The sequence below is a fragment of the Echinops telfairi genome, unplaced genomic scaffold (genome assembly GCF_000313985.2).
Source record: "Echinops telfairi isolate 266 unplaced genomic scaffold, ASM31398v2 ScPeMD7_7469;HRSCAF=8507_1, whole genome shotgun sequence".
In the NCBI taxonomy this organism is placed as follows: domain Eukaryota; kingdom Metazoa; phylum Chordata; class Mammalia; order Afrosoricida; family Tenrecidae; genus Echinops; species Echinops telfairi.
Window position 1 is genome coordinate 79,216,705 of NW_022111373.1, and position 12,383 is coordinate 79,229,087.

Here is a 12,383-nt window from a genome sequence, read left to right on the forward strand (position 1 = left end):
GAAAGAGTCCTTTAATTCAAGTTTGTTTCTGATTAATTATAGTTCAATAATTCTCAATTATGGGTGCATATTAGGAATCACATGGGCTATTTAAAAAGAAAAAATATGCTGGGACCTTACTCATAGAGAATATGATAAACTTCTGAGTTGGGGCCTACACATACTCATATTTATTTCCATTCCCATTTTTTAGTCCTAATGTGTAGCCAACGTTGAAAACTCTGCTTAGCTAATTAATTTCTTAGGTGCTAATTAGATACTCTCTTTGTATATAATCTCTTATTGTTTTTAAAAATTATAAATATGCCTTATAAATTCACCAAATATTCTACCTAAAAAGGATGACCTAGTACAAATAGTACTTTTACTTTCTCTCATCTAACACTTTCAATTTATGTATGCATGTATGTTTCGCATTAACTAGAAGAATTTACACTAAATAGTTGATCATATTTTTCTCTTAGGCAATAGGATATTGAAATTGTTTGACTTTATTTTTATACAGTTAAAATTTTTCATTGTCAAGATATGAAAGCTTTCATCTATTATGTTGAAACTTTTACAATAACTAATAATGCCAGATAAACTGAAAATGTGTTTATTTATTTTATTCTTAATCATTCACAGTAACAAAAATGATTTTGACAATATTTAATATACTTACACAGATTCTGCATCCTTTTCCTTTTTAATTATCCCTGGAAGTGCAAATGTCTTTCTTTTCCGTGGTTTCACACCTTTAAAAAGTACACATAGTTAAAAACGCATCAACTTCTCCTGATAAATATATTAAACTTATGAATATCTCCTGTATGCTGACAAGTAATTTACTCATAATTATTGAAATTAAATTTGGATGAAAGAAAATAAAAGCATCAACTACTGAATCCCAATATTTAAGCCATACTCATAGTCCATTTAGATTTTTCTTGAAGTGCAGCGACTTAATAGGGGTCTTTTAGCCATGCCCTTCAGTACTGAACAATGTCTCAAAGATAGGCTTAAGGTTTTCAGCAGCTACTCCCTCCAAAGTAGACAGGATGGTAAAGTGAAGGGGCAGAGAAAAACAGGAAGGCCCTCAACAAGACGGACTAACACAGGGGCTGCAACACTGAGCTCAAGCATAGGAGCAATTGTGAAGATGGCTCAGGACTGGGTTAACTGGGAGTTAACTGGGGTTACCATCCGGCTGGGTATAATATCAGCCATATAAGAAGCAGGAGAAAAAAATCTAACTACCAGGAAGAGAGAAGAGCCAGAGATGGAGCAGTTTTTGGACCCCAAGATCTGTGTGCACTGACCCTCCATGATTCTTAAGAAAGCTTTGACACCAGAGGAACAGCAGAGGATCGGGAGGAGCAAAATCAGAAGGCAAAGCACCAGGCAGAGCAATGGACTCCCCAGCCCAACTTTATAAAGCAAGGAAAGCTGAGTGCTTCTCTGTAAGAGGCTGACTTGTGGAGTGGGTACCTCTGGGCACTTAACTTGAAAAGCAGGGCTTACTGCTCCACAGAGCTAGAGCCCAGTGCCTTAGGGTGAGGACATATAGCAGTAGCATGCCTTTTCGGTACTGACAGTTCTACAAAGCTTTCTCACATTGTCCTCACAGGGCACAGTCCAAGTCAAGAGGCTAAGGAATCAGAGAGAGGCCTCCCTGCAAGTATGGCAGAGATGAGACTGTCCTCACGGGATAATTGTATCCTGAGCATTTCTCACCTAATTATAACCTATGGACATCCCTAATAGGCCCCATAATCTGAAAATGTTTGTGAGTTCTGAGTGGCTATTGCATGAATCATCAAACGCTGTCACAGAAGGAGGGATGCTGCTGCCAGTACAGGGTGAAGAAGGGATGAAAGGTGGAGGCAAGTCTGACCTCGGCCCCACTGTAATCAGATTGGGTGATGCGGACATAGAGTAATTTTCCTTCCCTGTGTGAAGACAGAGATCAGGCCTGATATCCATGCCACATTCACTTGGTTCATTTCGTCACTGAAATGCTTTTTCCTTTGCCTAAGTCTTCCTTAAGTCATCTCAGGCAAAATACCTAAAACCAGTGCCACCAAGTTGATGCTACTTCATTGACACCTTATGAAACAGGGTAGACCTGCTCTTTATGAGTTTCTGGGGCTTTAAATATAAGTCAAATCATGTTCACATTTTAAAAGTCATAGTACATAAATGCATTGTTTTAATTTTTTTAATTATTGGCAGATCCAACTAGCGTATAACAAGGGATATTTAGCAACTTGGCATTCCTGTGTCGTTACATCCAAAATAAACATGTTATCAATGGATAACTGGAGCTGAGAAGCAAATACAATTTTTGTTTTCTTAATATGGCAATGCTTCATCCTCTTAAAACATGACAAATTACAATGTGAAGGCTGGCCATGCTATAAATTATTGATGGAAGTGAGTACTTAAAACTTAGCTACTTATTCTCCCAATATTACAATAGTTAGAGATCTTAGGGGATAAACTTAGGTTAATCTTATTTTATAGCTGGCATTTTTGGGGTTACACAATGGGCTGTTAACCACAGGTCAGCAGTTCAAAACCACTAGCCACTCTGTGGGAGAAAGATGAAACTTTCTAATCCCATTGAATTATCCTCTCAGAAACCCACCTAGGCAGTTCTACCCTGTCCTCCTATAGGTTCGCTTTAAGTCAGAATTGACCTTATGGCAGAGTGAGTTTAGTCACCATTATAGGTTTAATTCCAAGCCAACGCACCTCATACTCACTTATCACCTGTCAGTGGAGCTTGGCACAATGCTATGATGATAAACAGGTTTTAGCAGAGCTTCCAAACTAAATGGACTAAAGAGGAAAACACAGTGATCTACTTTTGAATATTCCCAAAGGAAGAGTTGGAGAGTTACATTATTTCATGTCAACTTGAAGATATATAAAAGTGTAGGGGTGGAGCTTAGCCTGTCAATCAGGTTGCATGCAGCCTGATTACCTACCTTGGAAGTGCAAGGGAGATACGTATAGCTCTCTGGAGGCCAGCCTCTCTCCCTCCTGCTCACTGGCTACTCCGAGAACTGCCAGAGCCCTATTATGCTTCCACCACCATTGGATCCATGTGACTTTGCACCCACCAGTCTGTGATCTTCCTGCATTCTGCATTACTGTCTGGGTCTGAAGAGGATCTTATGAACTAGTACTGGACTTATGAACTTGAACTGGGATCTTTTCTTGATATATAGTTACTTCTTGATAGAAAGCTCTTTCTTACACATATATGAGTGTCACTGGATTTGTTTCTCTAGTCAGCCCGGCCTAACACAGGAGTGGAAGGAAACTGGAACTATATAGGATCATGGAAGAACTGGACAATGCGATATCATTAATTTCCAACTCCTTGGAACTAATCCAGTATTAATTCTATTAAAAGAGATTATTACTACAATTGATGTCAGGAGTGGGATTCCTTATAAAAGAGAAAACTAAAGGGGCATGGAAGATGAAATTTTTGATTATTACATGGTTTTCTTTGGTTATTCTTACCTGAAGTAGTTGAAAGTAATGAGATGGATCTTAAACTGCACTGGTTCCCTAGGGCAAAATCTAGGCTGTTTAGACAAAATGGCTGATAAAAGGCCAGGACTTGTTAGCTAATGCCCTACCAAAGGCCTAAGGCGATATGCATCTGCATGAGATAGTCTGGCTCAAAAAGGATTGGATTTGTGTGCTTTAAAAAGGACTATGTTTATAGATTTGGGGCTTCCATTATCATCCACTGCAAAATGGGTGCTTAGAATTTAGACACTATTCCCTCCTCCAAGTGTGGATCTTATTGTTGACAAACCTTGGAAGGCACAGGCTGGTGTGATTCTTCTGTATGGACTTAGCTGACTCCTCAATTAGATGGCTGCTTGTTTTGAGACAAGCCTTTATGACCCCAGATGCTATTTTTCTTGATCTCAGACACCACATGATTTCTTCACCACACTCTTGCTATGGCACTCATATTATCAGTGATCTCATGAGGGCAAGTACCATGCCACAAGAACTAATTGTTCTTCTATTAGAACTACGATCAAGCGAGAACTCAAAATCCATTCATATAACTATGGTATCTATCTATCCCTGGTTCACTTTTGGAGACATCTTTATCATTTTGTTGTGGTACATCATAGATCGTGCTATGGGAATTAGGCAATTCTATTGATAGTAACACTGTTATGGTTAATGGTAAAACACTGTTGTACAAAGGATTTTTTAGATGTACAGGACATTTTATTAGTCTCTAATACATGAATTGTTAATTCTAGTGCCCACCGACAAGGAATGTGAATGGCCAATATCAGACATAGAGCACTGTAAAGAGGATTTTAGTGCCATTAGATCTCCCTTTGGACTCACTTTCAATCTGTCCTAAAATTTTTATTATTGTTTGTTTCCCTTTAGATCAAAGTTTTTCACTGTTTTAGATGATCATTGTTGCTGGGTTCTGGGGTTTTTATTGTTGTTCTCTCTGTTCTTTGTCCTTGTTGCATGTTTTTTCTGTATAGGGAAGCCAGAATTTATGAAGACAGTAATTGAAATGACAATTACCTGGGACAAGAAAGAGGAAGGTGGGGGAAATAGGAGGTCAACACCAACGGTGGAAGAAGGAAGAAAATGCACCAAAGCTGATTGTGGTGATTATGGCACAACCCTTCTTAATCACTACTGAATTGTATAATGAGTTAATTATAGCTCAATAAGGATTGTGTTGAGAATTATTTGTTTAGCTGACTGTACAAAAAATATATTGATCCCTTCTATCTGGTGTTATAGGCACAATGTGATCAAAATTATTATTGTAAACTATGATCAGAGAGAGCGTGTAAGTCACACTTCAGTCTTTACAACTGGATTTGATAAAGGGAGTTAAGAGTTTCAAGAAAGGGCAGGCTTTTGTTTTAAACCAAAGTAAATCAGAAGGATTTAGAAAAGCCCCACCCAGACCTGTGTGGGTTAGTATAGTTGCATTTAAAAAGACGGCTAGTCCTATGAGATGAGGGTGAGGTGCGGGGTGGAGTGGGGTGGGGTGGGGTGTGATTATCCGGTCTTCTGAATTCTGAGCAAGCAGTTTGCCTATGGCCATACCTAGGCTGGAAAAGTCTGTGTCCATCAAGGAAGATCCCCTCCTAAGACTGAAAGCTAAAGGGATACAATAAGTAGACTGGTATACTAGCTGTGTGACCCTGGATCCACTTGCGGCATGATCATGAGACAGGAAGTAATGAAGAGAAGGGCTGGGCTGTGTTTGGACATGTTCAGATACTGAGTCTACAGGCACGACCTAGTACAGAGGGTTAGGGCTGATGGAGATATGCGAAGGGCCCAGATTGTCTAACTGAAGCCCATTTGACCTAGTGATGATGGCTAGGGCTGAGATGACTCGAACCCAACCACATAAAGAGCACTAGGTTGACCCTGTGAGCTGGTATACATTGCCGCATCGTGGGGGGCCTTACTTTATGTTTACAGACGATCAAAGTTCCAAATGGAATGAAGATTGTTCAGATCAAAGATCTTGCATATGCCCATGTTCCCCAAAGTACTGGGTTCTTAGAATGGGAAATTGGAGATCTAAAATTGAGCAAGATAAGGCCATGAAGTTGTTAGCTTACAAGCTTTCATGTGTGTGTTCACTCTTAAAATAAGTGAAACAGGAACATCCTCACTGAATAGTTTTCTCTTTTCCTGATGGGTTGGGGTCTGGGGTAGGGAAAGATGTTGATCAAATTATGATTCAAGTGTGACTGTCAACAGGGTTAATGGTGATTGTAAACTTGTAATTGTAGAAGATGTAACTGAAAGGGGAGTGAAATAAAATCTTCATGTATGAAGGAAACATGGCAACAAGAGCCAAAAGGTGGCCTATAGTGGAGAACAAATTTTTTTTAAATTTTAGAAGATCATTTTATTGGGAGCTCTTATAACAATCCATACATCAATTGTATCAAACATATTTGTACATATGTTACCATCATTATTTTCTAAACATTTACTTCCTATTTGAGCCCTTGGTATCAGCTCCTCTTTTTTCCCCCTCCTTCCGCTCCCTCCCACCCTCAGGACCCCTTGATAAATTATTATTTTTATATCTTATACCAACTGCTATCTCCCTTCCCCCAGGGCTTTTGTTGTCCCCGTGGGTGGGTGGGGGGGAGCTGGAGGTTATTGTGATGGGTTCCCCCTTCCGCGCCCATCTCTTCCAACCTTTCCCTTACTCTCCTGGTATTGCTACTCCCATTTCTGTTCCTGAGGGGTTTACTGACCTGGATTCCATGTGTCCTGAGCTCTTAACTGTACCTGTATACATGTTCTGGTCTAGCCCACAGTGAAAGGCAGGGTCATGATAGTGGGGGGTGAGGAAGTCTCAAGAAACCAGAGGAATATTGTGTTTCATTGGTACTAAACTTCACCCTGGTTGACTCATTCCTTCCTTGTGACCCTTTTGTGAGGGGATGACCCATTGGCTACAGATGGGTTTAAGGTCCCTGCTCCAACCCCCATCTTTCTCAACAATGTTTTGTTTGTTTTAGGTCTTCTGATGTCTGTTACTTGATCCCACTGACACCTCATGATTGCACAGGCTGGTGTGCTTCTTCCATGTGGGCTTGTTGCTTCTCTGCTAGATGGCTGCTTGTTTAACTTCAAGCCTTTAAGACCCCAGACACTATCTTTTGATAGCCCAGCACCATCAGCTTTCTTCACCATATTTGCTTGTGCACCCATTTTGTCTTCCATGATCAAGTCAGGAGGGTGAGCATCACAGAATGCCAGGTTGTTAGAACAAAGTGTTCTTGCACTGAGGCAGGGTTAGAGCAGAGGCCCGAAGTCTGTCCACTACCTCAATGTATTGCCATATGAATATATGTACATACGTTAATACCTCTATTGTTATGAATTAACGTATTTACATATGTACACAACTGTGTTTATACCTCTATCCATAGCTTTGCTTCCTAGGTCTTTCCTCTGTTTCCTTTTACCTTCCTCCTGCTCCACCACCATGGTTGCCCTTCTTCTGCCTCTTAGTAATTCCTCTCAGCTAGCTTGCTGTTGGTCCAACACCCCCTGGATCTCTACATCCTCCTCATTGTTGATTTTAATTCCCTAGTTTTTCCCATGTCTATTGCATTGTTCGCTCACCACTCCCTTCCTAGAGTGAAATTTCTTCAGATGACTCTTCTACCCAATTTTCTCTTATTCCCACCAACTTATTCGGTGAAACTATGCAAACAGGGCATGTGTAACACTAACAGAGGGGACTGGTCAGTTTTCAGTACCACAACCCAGGTTATTGGGATGAGCCATTTTTGAAGCAAGAATAGAGAAAGAAACCCAAAGGACCAAGGGAGAACACATTCAAGATTTCTCTATGACGTGGTGGAGGCTGTGAGACCAGCTGCATCTCAGACCAGCACAGCAACTCAGAAGAGTAACACAGTGGCTATGTTATCTGGCCGGAGACTATGGAACTGAAGGATAGAGTGACAGGTAGGCTGGCTTTCTGGTCTATGCAAGGAAAGAACAAGGGACCACCTGACTGAGAGGCTGAGAACTGGAAAGAGATTTGGCTGCTGGCTAAAAAGACTAATGACTATTTCCTTAATGTTTGTTGACCCTGACTTGTGGTAATGTTAGGTAGTTAGAACAGGGACAAACGTGTCCACATAGCATGCTCAGAAATTCAAGCTCCTGGCCAGGAAAGGGTGATACACCTAGGTGAGCAGTACACCTGTATTGGTCCATCTAGGCCAGGTGAATTTAATTCAGTTAATGGGGTTGACCAGTACCGTCAACCACGCCTCCCAACAGGGGCCCTGAAAAGCCAGAAGTTTTTCTCTTGCTCATGCTTTCCCAGAGGCAGACACACAATTCAGTGCAGCCAGGCTGCGGTCCCAAACGGCTGGGCTGCAGACTCTCTCTCTCTGGCTTGTTTCATTTACTGTACCGCCTGAAACTGCTTCTATCCTTTATAAAACTCACTCGGATCACAAACCAGGCTTTAGTGTGAATCCTTTCTTGCTCAGCCAAGGACCTAGGTATTTCCCACCTGGGGAAATCTAACAGTAACTTCCCTAATAAAGGCCCTGAATTGTGTGTGTTGTTTGTGAGTTCTGTGTGGCCACCACAATGAACTATCAAACCCATCATAGATGTAGAGTGGTATGAGAGGAAACGTTGGTGTCAGAATAGGTAAAGGTAGACAGAACATGGGGGCCTGTTTCACCTCGTTCGTGGCAATAGGGAAGCCACAGGAGGTCAGACAGAACACAAGGACAAGTGTCCTGTATAATGTATGTTAGCAAACAAAGCTGCCCCCTTACAACATTCAATTGTGCAGCATGTTACGAGGTTTGAAACCAATGATTACTTTTATTTTCAGAGTAGGTATTATTCACTATCCTCATCTTATAACAAAGAAGCCTGATGTATAGAAAAGTTAAATAATTTACTCCTCTCATATAGCCCAAGCTCATAACTCTTGACTATTCCACACATGGTTTCAAACCATTTCTTAAAATTCTTGCAAAGGGGCTTAGGGGTGGGGGTGGGGATTGAAAGTATTTCTATCAATTATAGTATATGACAAAGTAAGATATATAACACGTGAACAAAAATTGTAATTCACTCAGATTTTTCATACTGTAAAAAATACCTATTTCATAGAAGTGAGAAGGGTTGTGTGCCCTCTTCCTCCAAATCATCTCCCATTTTCATTCGGGGAATTAATATTACTACACAATCTTAATTTACTACTAAAACGTTACCACGCTCTATTGGCACCATGGGATAAACAATGGGTTGCAAACCCCAATGACAGCTGCACAGACAAACCCACTAGCTGCACAGCAGTGGAAAGATGGAATTGCCTGCTCCTGTAAAATTTTAGTCTCAGAAACCCTATAGAGCAGTGGTTCTCAACCTGTGGGTCTCGACCCCTTTGGTGGTTGAACAATCTTTTCACAGGGGTCGCCTGGTTCGTAACAGTAGCAAAATGAGCTGTGAAGTAGCATGAAAATAATTTTAAGGGGAGGGGTCACCACAACATGAGGAGCTGTATTAAGGGTCTCGGCATGAGGAAGGTTGAGGATCATGATCTAGAGGGTGACTATGAGTTGGAGTTTACTCAATGGCAGTGGTTTTTGTGTTTTTGTTTAGAATAAACTTTATACATTAATGTGTAGTGATGAGTTTCTTTGATTTATTTTTCTTTAGTGATGGGTTTCATACATATAATATTAGAAGGCTTAAGAATGATAGAAAGCAATTTCACTGTATATTTTAAGTAAATAAATGTATTTAGCTTTTTAACATACATATTCTATACATTAATAGTTCTTTTAGAAAACCTATCACGTATTTATTACGCAATCACTGGGCTTTCAAATCACTTTCTGATTTCTGTATCACTCCCTAGAATGCCTGGCACCAATGAATGGCAGTCCCCCTTTATTTGTTCAATACAGACGACATTAGCTGACATGACAACTGGTCGACTTACCTTCAACTGCACTAGCAGGGTCACATTCTTCAAATTCAATAAGGCCTGGAAAAAAAGTAACAACTTCTAATAGAAAACAAATAGTTGGTAGAAAAAAATTCAGATTACATTATAACACTTTAAAATTTATGACTTTCCAGTGTTAACTGATAGTGCTAATTAAAAGACCAGCAATAAATTTTTATTTTCACAAAAATATATTAAATAATTTTTATTATCAGTAATAATGAAAGAAATTGTTGTTTCTTATGGTCAAAATTTACCCAAATCCCTCCATATGTAAAACCACAGAATTAGAGAGACAACGATTTAATATATCATTTCTGCTTTGAAGAAGCCTGCAATCAATGTGATGAGACACACAAGCATAATAGACAGTTGCTGGATTCATGGTTGTGTCCATGGGGAGGAGACCAGGATTGGGTGTTGATGATACTATAAAATGTAAACCTGGAGTCTTTGTCTGGTTAACTACTGTATCTCCTGAATACTAGAATAATGCCGAGCAAACAGAAAGCCTTCAATTAAATTTGCTGAGCAAGCAATTGAATGAATTACATATAAACCAAGGGATACTGCTGGGATTACAAGCCAGATCTCTCTAATTATAAAGTCCATGCATTCTCATGCAGAAAAACTTTGAACAAGAAAGAGATCAAGAAGTCTGAAGTTTACTCTGGAAAAAATGAGACTTTCATGGGAAAAAGTGATACATATACACACACATCCATGCAAAGTGATTTTACAGGATTATCAATTCAATATGTGGAAAGACTACAGGAAAAAAGTAAGACATCATGGAAATCAGTTATAAAGAATTAAAATAGTCATCAAATGACAGGACTGCTGAAACTATGCTGAAGTATCATAAAATAAGGTATGTTTCATACAAAATATCAAATAATCTACATAGTAAAAAGAAAAAGGAACAAAAGCATGAATTACTACTCTGCTACTAAAATATCCCAAAAGTTAAATATCAAGTCAAATAATGTTATCTTCCATTACACTGTTGTTTGGCCCTGTTTTACATATGGGCGGTCAGCCTTCATACCCATCACTCTTTTGTGAAAAAAAAATTAACAAGAAGAATTTTCTAAAAGTGATCCCAACCAAGTCATCGAGTCAATGTTGGCGCATCACTACCCTACATAGGGTTTGGGGACTATACCCTGTACAGGAGACAGCTGCATCTTTTTCTCACTCCTCTACAAGCAGGACCATCTACAAATATTAGTATAATGTCCCTTCTTCCCTATTCTAAAATGTATTCAATCCTGGTTTCTTTTCTTTCTTAGATCATTTTATTGGGGGCTCGTACAACTCTTATCACAATCCATACATGCATCCATGGTGTCAAACACATTTGTACATTTGTTGCCATCGTGATTCTCAAAACATTTTTCTACTTGAGTCCTTGGTATCAGCTCCTCATTTTTTCCCCTTCCTTCCCACCCTCCTACCCTCATGAACCCTTGATAATTTATAAAATTTTTTTCCACGTCTTACACTGATCATTGCCTCCCTTCACCCACGTTTCTGTTTTCCATCCCCCTGGGAGGGGGTTATATATAGATCATTGTGATCGGTTCCCCCTTTCTCCGCCCCCACCTTCCCCTTCCCCTCCTGGTATCGCTACTCTCATTATTGGTCCTAGGGGCTTATCTGTCCTGGATTCCCTGTGTTTTCAGCTCTGATCTATACCAGTGTACATTCTATGGTCTAGCCAGATTTGTAAGGTAGAATTGGGATCATGATAGTGAGGTGGAGGAAGCATTAAAGAACTACAGGAAAGTTATGTTTCATCAGTGCTATACTTCACCCTGACTGGCTCGTCTCCTCCCCAAGACCATTCTGTAAGGGGAGGTCCCAGTTTCCTACAGATGGGCTTTGGGTCTCCACTCCACACTCCACCTCATTCACAATGATATGATTTTTTGTTCTTTGATGCCTGATACCTGAGTCTATCGACATCTTGTGATCACACAGACTGGTGTGCTTCTTTCATGTGGGCTTTGTCGCTTATCAGCTAGATGGCCACTTATCTACAAGCCTTTAAGACCCCAGATGCTATATCTTTTTTTTTTAATACTTTTATTTTATTGGGGACGCTTACATCTCTTATCACGATCCATATATTCCTCCAGTGTGTCAAGCACATTTGCACATCTGTCACCATCATTTTCAAAGCATTCACTTCCCATTTGAGCCCCTGATATCTGCTCCCGGTTTCTTCCCCCTCCCACCCTCCCCTACCCACTCTCCCTCACAAACCTTTGATATATTATAAATTGTTTTTTCAATATCTTACATCTTCCTCCATTGCCCCTCACCCATTATTCATCCCCCTGGGGAGGGGGTTTTAGGTTGATCCTTGTGATCGGCTCCCCCTTTCTGCCCCCACCCTCCCCTAATCCTCCTGGTATCTCTACTCTCCTTGTTGGCCCTGAGGGGCTTATCTATCCTGAATTCCCTGTGTTGTAGGCTCTTATCTGTAGCAGTGTGCATGTTCTGGTCTAATCCAATTTGTAAGGCAGAATTGAGGTCATGATAGTGGGGTGAAGGAAGCATCAAAGAACTAGGGGAAAGTTGTGTGTTTCATCAATGCTATACTGCATCCTGACTGGCTCATCTCTTCCCTGTGATCCCTCTGTGAGGGGATGTCCAATTATCTACTGATGGACATTGGGTATCCACTCCATGCCCGCCCCCCCTGCCGCCCCGTTCACCTTGGGTATTGTTTTATTCTGGGTCTTAGATGCCTGATACCTCATCCCATCAACACCTCATGATCATACAGGCTGGTGTGCTTCTTCCATTTGGGCTTTGTTGCTTCTGAGCTAGATGGGCCCTTGTTTATCTTCAA

The 12,383-nt window shown here is 40.4% G+C and overlaps 1 protein-coding gene across 1 annotated transcript in view; it reads right to left on the reverse strand.

Annotated features, from left to right (window-relative positions):
- The window catches only part of FCHO2 (FCH and mu domain containing endocytic adaptor 2), a 107,990-nt gene that overhangs the window by 49,010 nt on the left and 46,597 nt on the right, over positions 1-12,383 (reverse strand). Inside the window, exons 8-9 of the mRNA XM_045285227.1 lie at positions 9,518-9,562; positions 665-737 (exon numbers count right to left, since the gene is read on the reverse strand). Coding sequence (XP_045141162.1) covers positions 665-737; positions 9,518-9,562 — 118 coding nt within the window. The remainder of the gene's footprint in view (positions 1-664; positions 738-9,517; positions 9,563-12,383) is intronic.